The sequence below is a fragment of the Silene latifolia genome, chromosome X (assembly GCF_048544455.1).
Source record: "Silene latifolia isolate original U9 population chromosome X, ASM4854445v1, whole genome shotgun sequence".
In the NCBI taxonomy this organism is placed as follows: domain Eukaryota; kingdom Viridiplantae; phylum Streptophyta; class Magnoliopsida; order Caryophyllales; family Caryophyllaceae; genus Silene; species Silene latifolia.
This window is the reverse complement of record NC_133537.1, coordinates 110,735,435-110,754,088: the sequence shown is the minus strand read 5'-3', so window position 1 is coordinate 110,754,088 and position 18,654 is coordinate 110,735,435. Positions and strand designations below refer to the sequence as shown.

The 18,654-nt window shown below is 39.1% G+C and overlaps 1 protein-coding gene across 1 annotated transcript; it reads left to right on the top strand.

The window, feature by feature from the left end:
- The first annotated feature begins 1,207 nt into the window (after positions 1–1,207).
- Positions 1,208–1,772, top strand: LOC141618081 (protein FAR1-RELATED SEQUENCE 3-like). Its single transcript, XM_074435199.1, has 2 exons — positions 1,208–1,364; positions 1,414–1,772. The coding sequence occupies exons 1-2, from the start codon at positions 1,208–1,210 to the stop codon at positions 1,770–1,772; spliced, it is 516 nt and encodes a 171-aa protein (XP_074291300.1).
- Positions 1,773–18,654: the final 16,882 nt, after the last annotated feature.

The following is an 18,654-nucleotide window of genomic DNA, read 5'->3' as shown; positions in this document are numbered from 1 at the left end:
ATTTGATTTGTAATCGTCTTTCTCTGCAAATTTGCTTTATTCTTTCCGTAGATTAAAATCGTCCTTGGTTTTCCCGTTGAAATTAGCAATACGCTGCTACGCTGATATTAATTTTGCAAAACATTTTTAATACTCCTTTGCTTTTGAGCTCTTCTCTCTGTTCCACCTGTGTGAATATTCCTGTTCTGCTGTCAATGCTAATGTCACCACATTGTAGCAGTCTCACTGTTACTGTAACATTCATTAGTTGCTTTATCGTTACATTCCGTCAATTTTGATTATATTTGTCTTTATTCTGTTGCTTTTCAGTTTTTTAGGTTAATCGATTTTATGTTTGCTTCAATTTTAATGAAATTCGTTCACTTATACTTCAATTTACGGTCTGCTTTCCTTTGATTATACTCTTACTTGCTTTTCTCTTAAATATTAGGTTAAATATCCTCGTCTTTGTTGATTTTCACGTTCAAATTCGGTCAAATTTCATTATATTTGACCTCTTTTCCTGTTTTGTATATTCTGTCCCATTTGTCAGTATATTCTGTTCTCTTTGTCAATGCTTACAGGCTCAGCTTGTTACAATATCAATGTTACTGTAACACAATCACATATATTCATTTTCCATTTCACATATAACATATGCTGTACCACTTCTGGATGTCCTCTTTTATTACTGTAACAATGTTACTCTTTGTAATACCACCGTTGTATTTCAGGTCACTAATACTCGTATTTTCCTTTTTGTATTACTGACTCAATCTTGTCACTCAACCCCATTCTACGCATATTGTCCAAGAGCAACCCAATCCTCAACCAAATAATCAACTTGTTCTGTCTCACACGCCTAATGGAGGTGAGCGCTGGATGCGTGTGGTTGAGCACAAGTTTAGACCTACCATTGGTGCGCTTTCGCCTCCCTTGAGGCTGGAATCAAGTTCTACGAGGTTTATGCTCGGGCATGCGGATTTACCCCTCGGAAGCACGAGATTTAAAACACTACGAGGTGGTGTTGCACACCAAAAATTCGTAGTCCGCACCGTCAAGGGTTCAGGAATCTAAACCGAAACAATGGTCCCCGAACCAAGGATGATGAGAATATGGGTGATTGTTCGTCCACAGCTAGTACAGTTACACGGCGAGTTAAAATCACAAGAATTGGATGCCGAGCATACGTCAGATTTGCCCTTCTACATGGCCTTGATGGCCCACTATGATTGACGAGTTTTCTGAAGTCCACAATCATCGTCTCACCTCTGTCTGTAACAGAGATCTCGATAAGATTTCACGATCCCTTGATATGTTCCAGAAGACGCTTATCTTGGACAACTCCAAGTTGAATATTGGCGCTGGATTGACCTTTAGACAAAGTTAAGGAACTTGTCAATAGGTATGAAAATATCGGTGCTACATTGATAGATTTTAAGAACTTTCAAAGAGATATCAAGTGCTACATTGGGTTAAGAGATGCTGACCTTTTCATCGATCGGCTCGAGAAACTCAAAGCAACCCAACCCCAGTTCTACTTCGCCTATGATGTTGATCCGCAAAACCGTCTAACAAAGTTCTTTTGGGCTGATGCTACATGTATTAGAAACTACTCATTCTTTGGGGATGCTGTTAGCTTTGACCCTACTTACGGAACCAACAAGTATGATATGGTTTTTACACCATTCACAGGTGTTATTCACCACAGAAAGTCGGTGTTGTTTGCCGGTTGTCTCCTGTTACACGAGGATGACATCTCCTTCCAATGGACCTTTCAAAGCATTTCTTGACTGCCATGGGACAAAAAGAGCGCGATTCATGATCACGGATCAATGCCCTGGCATAAAGAAGGTAATAGTGTGACAATGTTATCAGAATGAGACTTACTTAAGATTATTGTACCACAACTTTCTGACTCCAACTACCACTGTTCCATCTCTTCCTCTTTTACAAGGTTATTCAATAACAATGTCACTCAGAACTAAATTACTAACATATAATTTACTCACTTGCTCTTTCCCTATCACTGTCAATATCACGTTCGACTTGTTTGTTTCATTATGCCTGGCATACAACAGCTTTCCTTCTGTTTTCAAGACAGCTAGGCATCGTTATTGTATGTGGCATATTACACAAAAGATCACGGACAAAGTTGGTTCAAGATCTGCAGAGACACGGACTTCCTTGCTCGCTTCAACGCTGTTGTTTGGGACCCGATATGGAGCCGTCGAGTTCGAAGAGAAGTGGCGAGAAGGTCATTTCGATTTCGAGCCGGAAGATAATGATTGGTTGACTACAATGTTCGACGACAGACACCATTGGATTCCTGCCTACCATCGTGACCTTGCCTTGGGCTGCATATTAAGAACAACACAACGATCGAAAAGTACAAATTCGTTTTTCAAGCGCTATGAGAATCACTTTGGTACACTGGTCGAATTTTGGATGAGGTAAACAACTCTTTTTCATTCCTTACGATGCCGGGAACAGTGTATGTTACAGTACCATTGTTTCATTGTTACATAAATAATTTGTTGTCGAATCCTTGTTGCATTAAAACCAGGTTCCAAACTGCTATGGATCGATGCGCTATACACGAAGGTGCGATGATTATAACAAATGACCACTCATTCCCCGAGCTTAAGACAGAATTACCTATAGAAAAGCATGGCGCTATTATATACACACATGCTGTGTTCAAGGTGTTCCAAGAAGAAGTAATGGCGGCCGATTCATGTGGTGTTGATGACTTTGAGAAGGAGGAGCATGTGCGCATAATTCATGTAATCGATCTTTGAGACAGACGAATTCTCAAGGTGAGGTTGGACCTTAGAAGCACGAGATGCGGTATGCGAGTGTAAACTGTTCGAAAGAATTGGATTACTCTGCAGGCATATTTTGTGGGTGTACAAGGGCAAAGGAATTGGGCGAATACCAAGCAAGTACATTGTAGATCGTTGGCTAAATAACACACACGCAGCGAATGGTTTGATTCGAAAACATTATTACAAAGGATTTTGACTTGTTACAAGAATTGTTTTACTGATAACATTGTAACCATAATTTCTTAAAGTAACATTGTCACCATGATAAACAGAACTGCTTTGTTTACTTCCAGGCTTGATTCGAATGGGAATGTCATTGAGGATTCATATATGGCTACGTCGATAATGATCATTTGTGCAACGTATGGTCGAGGTTCCGTCAGATAGTTGGTGTTCTCAAAACTTTACCTGTTGAACACACGGAAGCGTTAGCATCCCTCCTAGTTGAGTTCCGGCAGAAGTTATGTATTGAACCGCTTACAAAAGACCAAGAGATGGAGATCTTTGTTGGCCGACTCATCGTCTCAAGTCACTATCCACCCTCCGAACAAGCACGCAACAAGGAGCGGTGGAAAAAGATTGAAGTCGGCTAAACAACAGGCCATTGAAAAAGCAGCCAAGCCAAAGAGGCTATGTGCATACTGCAAAGAAAGAGTTACCCATGACAGAGAACATGCCCTCTTCGCATAGTGATGTAGCTCTTGAGAAAGCAACTAAAAAGAAAAAGTTTGATCTTTATTATGATGTTACGAAAACATTGTGACCTTAGCAATAATTAGTAGGATTTTGTGTTCTTTGTGACAATAATATGTCACAAGAAAAATAAAAAGTAGAATTGTGTCTTCTTTGTGGCAATAACATGTCACAAGAAAAAAAGTCATTCGATTTTCCTACATCATAGTTAACATTTTATACAAAGACTTACAACATTTTATACAAAGAATACATATTGTTTTAAGACCATTTTCCGTCCCGTTTTAGGAGCATATTTCCTAAGTTTTACATAGAATATATTATACAATTTGTTATACGATTTGTTTTGTTTAAGGAAAAGGGTTTAGGGTTGGATTAGGCGGCTCCGCGTGCGGCGGTTCCGCCTAATCCAACCCTAAACCTTTTTCCGTCCCGTTTAGGAGCGTTTTTCCCCAAATTTAAATCCCGTCCACGACAGGGTATCACCCGTCCTTCCCTAGGGTTTAGTTTTGGTTTTACTGTAACACTGTTGTACTACGAACAACCTTTGTTTAAGGAAAAGGGTTTAGGGTTGGATTAGGCGGCTCCGCGAAGCGGTTCCGCCTAATCCAACCCTAAACCCTTTTCCGTCCCGTTTTAGGAGCGTTTTTCCCCAAATTTAAATCCCGTCCACGACAGGGTATCACCCGTCCTTCCCTAGGGTTTAGTTTTGGTTTTACTGTAACAACCTTTGTTTAAGGAAAAGGGTTTAGGGTTGGATTAGGCGGCTCCGCGAAGCGGTGCCGCCTAATCCAACCCTAAACCCTTTTCCGTCCCGTTTTAGGAGCGTTTTCCCCAAATTTAAATCCCGTCCACGACAGGGTATCACCCGTCCTTCCCTAGGGTTTAGTTTTGGTTTTTTTTGCACCACGATTTTTTAAGGAAAAGGGTTTAGGGTTTGATTAGGCGGCTCCGCGAAGCGGTTCCGCCTAATCCAACCCTAAACCCTTTTCCGTCCCGTTTTAGGAGCGTTTTTCCCCAAATTTAAATCCCGTCCACGACAGGTATCACCCGTCCTTCCCTAGAGTTTAGTTTTGGTTTTACTTGTAACAACCCTTGTTTAAGGAAAGGGTTTAGGGTTGGATTAGGCGTCTCCGCGAAGCGGTGCCGCCTAATCCAACCCTAAACCCTTTTCCGTCCCGTTTTAGGAGCGTTTTTCCCCAAATTTAAATCCCGTCCACGACAGGGTATCACCCGTCCTTCCCTAGGGTTTAGTTTTGGTTTTTTCGCACCACGATTTTTTAAGGAAAAGGGTTTAGGGTTGGATTAGGCGGCTCCGCGAAGCGGTTCCGCCTAATCCAACCCTAAACCCTTTTCCGTCCCGTTTTAGGAGCGTTTTTCCCCAAATTTTAATCCCGTCCACGACAGGGTATCACCCGTCCATCCCTAGGGTTTAGTTTTGGTTTTACTGTAAAAACCTTTGTTTAAGGAAAAGGGTTTAGGGTTGGATTAGGCGGCTCCGCGAAGCGGTTCCGCCTAATCCAACCCTAAACACTTTTCCGTCCCGTTTTAGGAGCGTTTTTCCCCAAATTTAAATCCCGTCCACGACAGGGTATCACCCGTCCTTCCCTAGGGTTAAGTTTTGGTTTTTTCGCACCACGGTTTTTAAAGGAAAAGGGTTTAGGGTTTGATTAGGCGGCTCCGCGAAGCGGTGCCGCCTAATCCAACCCTAAACCCTTTTCCGTCCCGTTTTAGGAGCGTTTTTCCCCAAATTTAAATCCCGTCCACGACAGGTATCACCCGTCCTTCCCTAGGATTTAGTTTTGGTTTTATTTAACAACACCGTTGTACTACGAACAACCTTTGTTTAAGGAAAAGGGTTTAGGGTTGGATTAGGCGGTTCCGCGGTAGCGGATCCGCCTAATCCAACCCTAAACCCTTTTCCGTCCCGTTTTAGGAGCGTTTTTCCCCAAATTTAAATCCCGTCCACGACAGGGTATCACCCGTCCTTTCCTAGGGTTTAGTTTTTGTTTTACTGTAACAACCTTTGTTTAAGGAAAAGGGTTTAGGGTTGGATTAGGCGGCTCCGCGAAGCTGTGCCGCCTAATCCAACCCTAAACCCTTTTCCGTCCCGTTTTAGGAGCGTTTTTCCCCAAATTTAAATCCCGTCCACGACAGGTATCACCCGTCCTTCCCTAGGGTTTAGTTTTGGTTTTACTGTAACAACCTTTGTTTAAGGAAAATGGTTTAGGGTTGGATTAGGCGGCTCGCGAAGCGGCCCGCCTAATCCAACCCTAAACCCTTTTCCGTCCCGTTTTAGGAGCGTTTTTCCCCAAATTTAAATCCCGTCCACGACAGGTATCACCCGTCCTTCCCTAGGGTTTAGTTTTGGTTTTTTCGCACCACGATTTTTAAAGGAAAAGGGTTTAGGGTTGGATTAGGCGGCTCCGCGAAGCGGTGCCGCCCAATCCAACCCTAAACCCTTTTCCGTCCCGTTTTAGGAGCGTTTTTCCCCAAATTTAAATCCCGTCCACGACAGGTATCACCCGTCCTTCCCTAGGGTTTAGTTTTGGTTTTACTATAACAACCTTTGTTTAAGGAAAAGGGTTTAGGGTTGCATTAGGCGGCTCCGCGGCGTGCCGCCTAATCCAACCCTAAACCCTTTTCCGTCCCGTTTTAGGAGCGTTTTTCCCCAAATTTAAATCCCGTCCACGACAGGGTATCACCCGTCCTTCCCTAGGGTTTAGTTTTGGTTTTTTCGAACCACAATTTTTAAAGGAAAAGGGTTTAGGATTGGATTAAGCGGCTCCGCGAAGCGGTGCCGCCTAATCCAACCCTAAACCCTTTTCCGTCCCGTTTTAGGAGCGTTTTTCTCCAAATTTAAATCCCGTCCACGACAGGGTATCACCCGTCCTTCCCTAGGGTTTAGTTTTGGTTTTTTTGCACCACGATTTTTTAAGGAAAAGGGTTTAGGGTTGGATTAGGCGGCTCCGCGAAGCGGTGCCGCCTAATCCAACCCTAAACCCTTTTCCGTCCCGTTTTAGGAGCGTTTTTCCCCAAATTTAAATCCCGTCCACGACAGGGTATCACCCGTCCTTCCCTAGGGTTTAGTTTTGGTTTTATCAGTAACACCGTTGTACTACGAACAACCTTTGTTTAAGGAAAAGGGTTTAGGGTTGGATTAGGCGGCTCCGCGCGGTGCCTCCGCCTAATCCAACCCTAAACCCTTTTCCGTCCCGTTTTAGGAGCGTTTTTCCCCAAATTTAAATCCCGTCCACGACAGGGTATCACCCGTCCTTCCCTAGGGTTTAGTTTTGGTTTTACTGTAACAACCTTTGTTTAAGAAAAGGGTTTAGGGTTGGATTAGGCGGCTCGCGGCGGTTCCGCCTAATCCAACCCTAAACCCTTTTCCGTCCCGTTTTAGGAGCGTTTTTTGACAATTTTAAACATAGTTACATAATCGTTGTTCAATTTAAAATACCACAATTCAAATAGTAAATTGGACAATTAACCGAATTAAGATGTCATTCATTAAAAACAAGTGTTACAAACACTGATTACAAACGAAATACTTAGAAACAGTAACAATAGTTAACTTAAATATAAGCTGTCACATAAGCATAAACTCAGAATAAAGAAAGGAAATATTAAATCTTTTACTCCCTTCTTAGTCGTTTATTCACGGAGGAGAATGAACGCTTTAAAACCCTCTCTAGCAACTCCCTTTTCGATTATTCCGTAACCTTCCATCTCTTCAATAGCTTTGACAACAAGAGGCCACTTCCTGTTAATCGAAGGGTTGAGTTTAGCATATGACTCCCTAAGAGCTGTAACACCAAGGAGAAATTGACGGTCTAAATCGGTTTGATGTACTTCTTGACTTATTTTCTTCTAGTTGTTTCCCAATACACTTGTTTTCCGCCATCAGAAACTTGATATGAGCTTCAGCATTTTCCAAGTCATTTTCAAGCACTTGTACTCGTTCTACCATTTCTATTACCTTACTATCAGATGATATAACCTGCTCAAGTAATGAATCTCTATGCCTTGTCATTTCTTCCAGTTCAAACTTGGTGTCTTCTAGTTTCCTTTGAATTCGTTCCATTTTTCTCTTGCTGCAACAAAAAAAAAAAAAAAAACCTATTAAAACAGAAAAATAAACTGTTTTCCCTAAATTAGAGAAAACAAAATCTATTTATAAACAAACAGAAACTGTTTTCCCTCAATTAGAGCAAGGTTTTAAATATTACAAAAGATTTAAAAAAAATTAGACATGAAAAACCTTTGAATTTGTCTTGGTTTATTTTTTTGTTTAGAAAATGAAGTGTAAATGTTGAATGAAAATGAGATTATTTATAGATAATTGAAAAAAATGAACAGTTTTTAAAAAAAAAAAAAAAAAACTCGCCTTGAAACACTTCACTTTGAACAAAGTGCAAAACTGTTTTTAGAAAGATAATCGCTGATTGTAGAATTCAAAGCGTCAAAACCGTCTGTTACAGTAACATAATTGTGCTTTTTTACAATGAGATTATTTATAGATAATTGTGAAAAACAAAACGATTATTTTTTTAAAAAAATTAATCGCTTTAAAAACCACTTTTATTAACTGCTTTGAAAACTGTTTTTAAATGATGATTGATGTTAACCACGTGCATGTTCCCCATAATTAAGTCCAGTTATAAATGCTGCACAGAGTGGAGAATTCAAAGCGTCAAAATCTTTTATTATAATTTTCATTTATTACTATCACAGTGTTACAGTAACATTATTTTCATTTTGTCTCGACTTTTTTTGTTTAAAAAAAAAACACTAACATTTTAAAAACTGTTTTCAAAATTAAATGCTTTAAACAAACAGTTAATTTTTGAATTCCAACAGACAAAATAAGACATGAAACTTATCCAACCCATGTTTCGTATTCCCTATGAAATGCAGTTATAACAGCTGCAAGAGTGAAGAATTCAAAACGTCAAATTATGTTTTCTCTTTTCACTCTTGAAACTGTCACACTTTATTCTGATAACATAGTTAATGAATTACGCATATAATAAGTTATTCATAAATAAACTTATTTGTAATATATTCCAAAATATTCGAAAATATGTTCCACTGTCTATGACAGCCACTATTACGTTGTTAAAGTAACATTGTTTTAGAGTACATCACTTGATTTTCACTTTAAAACGAAGTACATGCATTTCGGTGTTGAGTGGCTTCGGTTCATTCTCAATCGGTGGTTCTTTGTCTGACAATTCATCTTCCGTTGCCTTCCCTTTGAGCATTCTAGCCGCTTCCCTCCTTGCAGGCTATATCTCGCCGATTGTTTTCTTTGATTTTTTGAAGATTTCAACAAATATCAATAATTCAGCCCGTATTTTGTTGATGTCAACCATGAGCAAACATGCAGCAATTTGGGAAGCACATGCCCACCGATAAAATGTGTTGTTGAGCAAAGAAGACTTGTTTGCATATCCCAAAAATTGAGACGGTACTGTCATAGTGATACAGGCTGACTCTTCAAATACGGAAGCCCGTTTCTGCCATTTAAACTTCACATTTACCACAGGATAGCGGAGCATTTCAGTTACCCTCACGTCGCCCTTTGTAACCAGGTAGTCACTCATGCAACCGGCCTGTCGAAATGTAACATTAATTTCCTTTTACTATCAATTAAGAAATCGAGTAATCAACAATGTTACAAGATAGGTGTAACAAGAAATAAAGCTGAAACAACATAATAACGTTACGATAATGACATCGTAACACTCGAAATCGAAATCAAATCTGAAACATACAATTCGACAACTCAGGGGACTTACTGCTGCCATTGCGATGTCGTAAGTGAATGAAGACTCCCAGTTAGCATACGATTGACTGTCGATCACACTAATCTCTTTGTTGAGGAAATTAATACACACACAGAAGTAGTGATAGCTAGCCAAACAAGGTATAAAAATAAGTTCGGCATCAAGTCTGTAATTTGCCTTGCTCGCGTTGATGAAATTATCCCAAATTTCAAACAACTCGTTCTTTATATCAGACTGTTCACTATCCTCCTGCATCACAGCCATTAGAGCATGCTGTAGTTTTAAAAAAAAAAAAAAAAAAAATGTAAGGGTTAGATTTCCCTTGTAAAAGAATCATATGTTCTTGAACAATGCGACATTTAACACCGATGCAACTTACCATGTGACCTAGTCCTAAGTAAAGTATGGTTGGCCTGCTTTGCCCTTGTGCCTCTTTTCTTCATTCTCGACATAATTCAAGAGTAGAGACCAAAGATTCAAACACCATCCAATTTGTGTGACTCCTAGGACGTAGTGAGAGTATATCAGCTCTTGTCAACCTCCTGTTGTCTCCAAACGCAGCCAGGATCTCACCATTCTGAACCATAAGAGTCGATTACTCAAGAGTTTTCGCGAAAACAATGTGTAACATAAACAAAGTGTTTAAAAACCAGTTTTACTGAAAATGATTATAACAAAGAACACTTTCACAGTAACAACAAGTATTTTACCTTTTGTGGAAGTCGATATCATCCATAAACGCATAATCAAGAACGTGCCTTCTCAGATTAGTTGTGCTGGACAGCAGTTTCTGATTTGCTCTCATAAATTCAGAGACTAGGAATATATCACCGTCAATTTCACCGTCACCTAGAGAACATCCCATAACATCATCTTTATGAAATTTAAATATTATCTCCTCATCTTCACCAACTGCTCTAGGAGAATGCTTGTAAGCAACCGACTTCACCCTCACTGTTTGGGCTCTTTCCCTTTTTGTTTTTCCTGTGGCTTCTTTGTTTTTTTCCTCTTCCTTTTTTTTCCTTCTTCTCTTCCACCTTCTTTTTTAGCAGACTTTTCCTTCAGCTGTTCCCTTTCATTCCTGAATTTTGATATCCTTCCTTGCACCTCTTTTCGTACTTGATTCAAGTCGCTAAGAACAAGTATTGCACATATTTCAAAGACGGTACAACATTCTTTTCCGTTCATCCCCATTTCAGTCAAAAACCTTCCCCGTGTAGAAAGCCATGTGCATCATCATGAAAACCCCACAATCCACGTTTTTTGCAATGCTCTGCCATTTAAATTTCACATTCTTAAGTGGGAAACTTTCCACTTTGGAGCCTTTTGCAATTTGCATTTCTAACAACATTTTCCCCATGATATTTGCCTGCACAAAAAGTAATACTGTTAATGTATCTATGTTACTGTAACAATGAAATTTATTAATGGAAATTTAAAGGTATAACATTGTTACTGTAAGTAGAGAAACTTGCCGCATTTCTTGCCATTTTTGCTTTTCGGGATCTGGCATATAAGGGTTTGTTGTCTAGGTAGTCAACGGTTTTCGACATGAAATTTATGCAAGCACAGAAAAAGTGGTCCTCCAGAATGAGTGGAATGAATATCTGCAATTAAGCAGATATATATCATTGCTAAACAGAATTTCTATACACTCTACTTATATAAGAATAAAAAAAAATTATTAACAGTAATGTGATTTACCATATCACAATCGAAATTCATGGACTCTGTTGTATTTGATCCACTGTGTGAAGGACAAAGAAAACTTCACTTTCTAAATGTCTGTTTTGAATGGGTTTTCCAACAGACATAGTTGCTAATGCGTCCTACAAAAATAAATATAAATACAAAGTCAATAAACATTATAGAAACACAAAATCAATAAGAATAAAAATTTATTTATTACAGTAACATACAGATTGACCCAAGCCCATGAAGATCCTCAATGGTGTATCACTTGCTACCTTTCCTCGAGATGAGGTCATTGAGCAACATTGACCAACATTCAGTCACCATTATATAAATAAGCTCACCAGGAGCCAATGAAGTTAAATCTTCCCTTGGAATGAAGTGATACTTCCCATACGAGACAAGCCTTTCCTGTTGGACAATGAGATGTAATAGTCGAACACCTTTTAATAGAGTAATGAGTTTAACAAGAATAACTATTCATTGAAACAGTATTCACTTGCAAAGTAAAACGTTTTGTTTATCACAGTGCAAGAGTAAATAAAGTACTCACGTATCCGAGAGGTTCTCGTCATCGTCGATAAAACAATAGTCAATTGTTTCTTTCCTAACTTCAAGAATAGGCGCCATTATCTCCTTGTGTTTTATCATACTCTTGGACACAAGTGTTAGATCCGAGCTGGTAGGCCACATTCGATTGTGCGGCCGTAGCGAGGATCCATCACGCGCATCCGTCTTGATTGTTTCGACATGTAACAAATAGTGGTCGCCAAGATATCTTCGTCGTAATTGTCATACGGATCTCATCACGCAATCATCGACAATATCAACTTCATCATCGTCGTCATCTTCTCGCTACCTGATCCGCGACCGAGTAGTTATTGGTTCTTAAATGCCAACTGTCTCATCATCACCTCACCGGGTTTTTCTCCTTCCTCGCCTTTTTCATCATTCCCATCGGCGTCTTCATTACCGATTGCTTCATCCTCCTTCTTTTGTTATCTTCGTTTTTATCGCCAACATTGTCTTCATCTTTATCATCATCGTTCTCTTCATCTGGTTTTTCATTCCCATCATCCTCTTCATCTTTATCGTCATCTTCCTTTTCATTTCCCTCACTGGTTGGTTGGTCATCAACCTGGCCCGGTGCATCATCATCGGCCTCTTCATTGTTATCTGTGGCATAAGTAATTGAATTGAATATAAATTACTAATGTTTTTCGGACCAACAATGCCTCATAGTTATACTAACAAAGATGTTCTGTAAATTTGCTACTTCAATTACCTTGAAGATCCTTCTTCACCGCCTCACTCGTTGGTTCTCTTGACTTGGCCCGATGCATCATCTTCGGCCTCTTCCTTGTCATCTGTGTAGCAGATAATTGAATATATATATCATCAAACTTCTCGATAAAACTACGACACGGAATAACGTTACTATAACAAAGATGTTACAATAACAGTGCTAACGATGTTACATCACTAATACAACGAGTGCAAATAGATTTCTCTATTACCTTCGGAGATCCTTTTTCACTTCCTCATTGGTCAAGGTTGTCTTGAGCTTGCACGATTCATCAACTTCCGCCTCTTCCTCGTCATCCGTGTCACAGGTAATTGGATTCAATATATATTAACAATTTTTCTTTGAACCCAAAAAGGCACAATAGATACACTGTAAATTTCTGTTAAAATTACGTCACAGTAACATTGTTACAGTTACATCCTCTGACACAACGAGTTTAAATAGATTCCTCAATTACCTTCAGGAGATGTCTCTTCACCTGCCTCACTAGTTGGGTTATCTTCAGGCTGGCCTGATGCATCACCTTCGGCCTCTTCCTTGTCATCTGTGTACAAGATAATGAATGAAAATATATTACTAAATTGTTTGTTAAAAAAGCACCCAGTAACAGAAAGCCTATAACAGCATTACACTATTACCTTCACCAGATCCATCTTCTGGCTCGCTAGTTGTTTTGTCACCATGCCCTGACGTATCATATTCATCAGCATCATCGTTTTCATCTAAAAGGAAAGTAATTGATTATTAGTAATTATTTGTAAAATGAAAACTCTATAACAACGATCATGTAACAGTGTTAGTGCAAGTGATTAGATTATTGTAGTAGTGTTACTATATTACCTTCATCAGATGCATCTTTATCATCCTCGCCACTTCCCTCTTTGTCGTCTTCATTTTCTTCTTCTTTATCATCCTCCTCCTCTTCATCTCCGTCATCCTCTTGACCTTTGCCAGATTCATCCTCTTCATCTGCATCATCGTCTTCATCTGCATCATCCTTTTCCTCTGCATCATCCTCTTCATCTGCATCACAAGTAATTGAATATTATATTACTAACTATTAATATATATAATATATTACAGTAACAGTGTTATTGTAAAACTATTACTAAAAGTAATAACAGTAACACTGTTACTCGATCTATTACCTTCACCAGATTGGCTTTCAGCATCCTTTACATCCTCCTCTTTGTCCTCTTGGTCTTCTTCCTCTTCATCCTCTTTTTCCTTTTCATCCTCTTCATCGTCTTCCTCCTCATCGGCACTTTCTTCATCGTTATCTATGTCCGTGCCACCCTCTTGAAGCCTCTTGTTTTTAAGACGACTCTCAACATCGCCGCCATCGTCATCCCCGTCCTCATCATCATCCTCTCCATCATCAGTCCCGTCATCATCGTTGCCATCATCAGTCCCGTCCTCATCATCACTTTCCACTCCGTCCTCCATCTCATCTTGCCTGTCCTCGTCATGAACCTCCTCATCCTCTTCATCATCTTCTTCATGATGTTGCTCACTTAAACTGCTCAATACTTCCTTTACCAGGGATTCGACTTAACTCCCTACGACTTTTCTCTGTTGGAAATGGTTCCAACTTCCTACTGACTTTGGACCTTGTATATACCGGGAAGTCATTCGCCCTCCTCTACAACGATTCAGCCTTTCGCACAACATCTTCGGCATATTTAAGGTATTCAGGCTTTAGTGGTGATTTCTGTTTCTGCTTTGATTCGAAAACCTTCGATCGCCGAGCAAATCTCTCGTGAACAAGGTTGGAATCCCTTCTATACATCAAAGAACATCAGGTCGGTCTCCTAATTCAATAAACCAGACAGAAAGAAATGAATTAGATACCAGATTTGGGAGTTGTAACAATTGCAGACAATTAAATTTATAAAAACAACTCACATCAACAGCTTTTTCCTTCAACTCGGCATCTGTTTCAATGCCAGGAAGCTTCTCCATCAAGATGTACTCCTTCCCTCACTACTCTTAAGAAAAACTCGCCTCGTCATCCTCACCTTCATCGATTCTCGCCCATCCTATTTACAGAAACATATTAGTAAATTAATATTAATAATTAACAATATAGTAAGGTAACATAATGTTATTACAAAGAAAGCCATTACGATAGATATTACGGTGACCATATTACGATGACGATATTACACGCGATGCCACATTACCTTCAAATTGGGGATCCTTGCCAAGGCAAATAGGATAGACAGTTTCGACATCTCATCGGTTCTAGACAGCCAATCTTTCCTTCGTCTTTGACTCTTTTTGAAAGACTTTCATCTGTCCAATGCTGTATCAGAGGTAAGTCGGTTGGTTGTACCTCGCCATGGAACTCAAACCGGTGAATGTAGGCCAACAAAGAAGACCACAATACACCCACAAAGACACTTAACCGTTCCTGTCTTCAACCCCTTGACACCCTCAACTACCTTCTCATAGACATACTTTGACCAATTAAAACCTTTTATTTTTTCAACATCATCCACAACCTTCAACATCAAATCAACAGAATAATTTGGAGTCGGCGCTAAAAAGTGGAGAGCGCATAAAGAACGAACATCTGCTTGAACTCATCACCGCAAGCACCCTTGTTATTCTTAAACCAACTAGTCACCAAATCTAGCTTGATGTTCTCAGGCAGTAGAGATGTTGAACTTCCTTCTCCATTTGTTTTTAACTCGGTGTCCTCGATGGGATCCGCGACCGATCGCGGTCAAGACCACATTATTACCCTTCACCTAGGTAAAAATAGGTCATGAACATCATATCGTGATGAAAGACAAACTCCTATGTTTCAGTTACATGAACCTTCAAACTGTCGCAATCAAAAGCCTCAACAAGCAAGTCTCATTGCCCGGAAGGGACTACTGATATATTCATCTTCAATAGTCCTCCAAAACCAATTTCTTTAATGGCTTTCTTTTGCTTTACGGTAAACTTGCTCATAACATCAACCAACGACCGGGCCCCGCACTTAGTTGGGTATTTATCCTACTGTATTAAGGAAGTGTAAATTAGCACCACCGCTGCTAAACAAAGTGTGACACTATTTTATGCCAACAAACCAAAGGTAAGAAAAAGCAACAAAACAAGGATACTGATAAAAGTCATTCGTAACACCGAAACTTTAAACAACTCAACACGACGAACAAATAAATCAGTAGAAAGGAGAACGGTAACACACATTAATTGCTCACTTATTACAAATTATTAACCCTAATTTTGAATCGAAAAACTAGAACGCAAAAAATCAATTACTCACTTCGAGCAAAACAGTTAGGCTAAATTTATTACGAATCAAGATAATCGACACAAACAACAACAATAACAACAAGAACAAAGAACAACCTAATTTTTTAATGGAAAATTAATTTCCTTCTAAGATCAATTAACAAACAAGTATAATCGACAATGTTACAAGACATCTGTTATAAAGTAGCACTTAAACAAAGATAAAAATGTTACAATATAGGTGTTATCAGAACAATGAAATCTGAAATCAAACTTTAAACATACAAGTTTTGGCCACTAGAAAGACACATACTTTTTTAAGACCTCTTCTATTTCAGCCTTCACCACCGTCTTGGCTGGTCTCTTCTCTGTTTTAGCCCTCTTCGACATTTTGGAGTTGACGCTCGAGTCATCCGAAACCTCATAATCTCTATCACTTTCATCTTCAGATGACATGGGCTTATCTCTAGGTCTCTTTTTTTGTTACTCGTCTTGGTTTCTTTGTTTACGCCACCTTTTTTGGCACTGCGTTTGTCGGTTTCTTTTTACGTACACCTTCACGCTCTCTTTCTTGCTTACTAGCTTTCCCCGCTATTGGCTCTTTTGCCGCCGAAACTTTCTTTTTTGGTACAACCTTCTCCGCCATCTTTTGTTTGGGCACCTTCTTTGCCACCTCTTCTCACCAACTCTACGATTTGGCCGTTGCTCTTTTAAGTCGACCTTTGTTACTGATAACTTTTTTGGGCACCTCTTCTTTTGTCTCCTTTGCAACCGATTTTGATTGCTTAGTCGCCCTTTGACGTTGGCACGATTCTTTGCCTTTTGAGGAGATGCACTTGCTTGCTTCTCAATGGGCACCGATTGCTCCTTCGACAACACCGAACATCATGCGACGGCTTTTCCGCGCCTTCTTCCTCGGCACATTGGTTTCTTTTTTACTTTGCTTTGGATCGAACATTCGCACTGCTCCTTTAGGTATCTTCTTGGGTGGCTTAAGGACCTTTTCGGTAGGCACCTTAATTTCCTTCATCGCACCTTTTTTGAAGGAGCGGTGTTGCACAGCGTAGACTCTCTGTAGGCACCTTCGTCGCCTTTTTCCGTAGGATTTGAAAGCTTTTCGGTCTGCATCTTCTTAGTCGGCTTTGGCAAGTTCTCTGTCGGCACCTTTTTGCTCTGTGGCTTCTCTGATGCGGCCACTTTAGCCTTCTTAGTGGGAGCTGATTTCTCAAGTACCTCTTCTTTCCTAACATTGTTATTTTCAAAAATTAAAATCAGAAGTTTACAATAACAATATAACAGACAACAATTAAATTGAAAAGGAATGATGGTAGTCAAGTCGTTGAAGAAATGACAAATGGAATACGAATAATGGCGGTCGAATAATTTTTTAAAGATCAATTGATTACTTTTTTTATGTAACAATGAGACAATATATCATAAACCCTAATAGTAGTGACTTGCGGTCGAGCAAAGATTTGTAGACACATACTCGGATGCATGAGATGCTTCACTTCCTTCCGTGTCTTTGTTGGTTTTGATGGCTTCTATGTCGGCACCTTTTTGCTAGGTGTCTTCTCGATCTTGCTACTTTTGCCTTCTTCGTCGCAGGTGATTTCTCGGCACCTCCGCTTTCCGACATTGTTTTTCCAAAAATCAAAATCGAATAAGATTAAAAGTAAATCAATTACACTACTACACCGATAGGTAATGATGCTTTGCTCTTTAAAAGGATAGGGGTAGTATCTTATTTATTCTCGTATCGTGTTACGATAATATTGTTAATGTATATATGTTGAGAAATATTATAAACTTCAGGAAAAGGGACATTTCATGCAAATCAAGAACAACTCAACACAAGGAAGAGTCATAGGGACATACTTGATCCGCATGAGATGTTTCAACGTTTTTGTTCTTTGGCATTTTGGAAGGCTTCGTGTCGGCGCTTTTTTGCTCATTGTCTTTTCCGAAGCTTCCACTTTAGCCTTCTTCTTGACAAACAGATTTCTCGGTTACTAAATCCTGCTTTCCCGACATTGTTTATCAAAAAACCAAAACAGAATAACATTAAAACTAAAACAATTACAAATGGCTTAAATCAAGCGAAATGATGGTGGACGAGTCTGACAAAGAATGTGGAATGGAACAATAATGATAGTATCCTCATAGAATGAGACAGTGTTACAGATATTGTCAAACAATTGTTTTGTTATAAAACTACATAACAACATTCTGAAAAATTGCTTTGCCCTTGAAAAGGATAGGGGATACACTTTTACTCGATAGTGTTACGATAACATTGTTAATGTAGATCCGTTGAGAAATATTATTAATTTCAGGAAAAGGGACATTTCATGCAAATCACTCAAAGACGACGAAGAGTTATAGGGACATACTTGCGCATGAGATGCTTCGACGTTTTTCTGTCTTGACGGTTTGGAAGGCTTCGTGTCGGCGCTTTTTGCTCGTTGTCTTTTCCGATGCTTCCACTTTAGCCTTCTTATGACGCGTCGATTTTTCAGTACTACCTCTGCTTTCCTGAGATTGTTTATCAAAAAACCAAAACAGAATAACATTAAAACTAAAACAATTACGGCTATTACAATCAAGAGGAATGATGGTGGACGAGTCTTAGAAAGAATGTGGAATGGAATAAGAATGATAGTATCCTCACAGAATGAGACAGTGTTACGGTATTGTCAAACAATTGTTTTAATATAAAACTACAAGAACATCTTATTCTGACGCAATTGCTACTCTTTAAAACGATAGGGGATACACTTTTACTATGACAGTTTTATAATATTGTTCTCAGAGATTTGTTCGAAAATTTTATTAACTTCGGAAAATGAAAATTCCTGCAAATCACAAATAACTCAACACGACGAACAAATAAATCAATCGAAAGCAGAACGGTAATACACATTAATTGCTCATTTATTACAAATCATTAACCCTAATTTTGAAGCGAAAAACTAGAACGCAAAAATCGATTACTCTCTTCGAGCAAAACAAAGAACATTAACAACAAGAATCAGAACAACCTAATTTTTTTATTGAAAACTCAATTTCTTTCTTCGATCAATTAATAAACGTTTCAAATCACTATAATCGACACTAACAA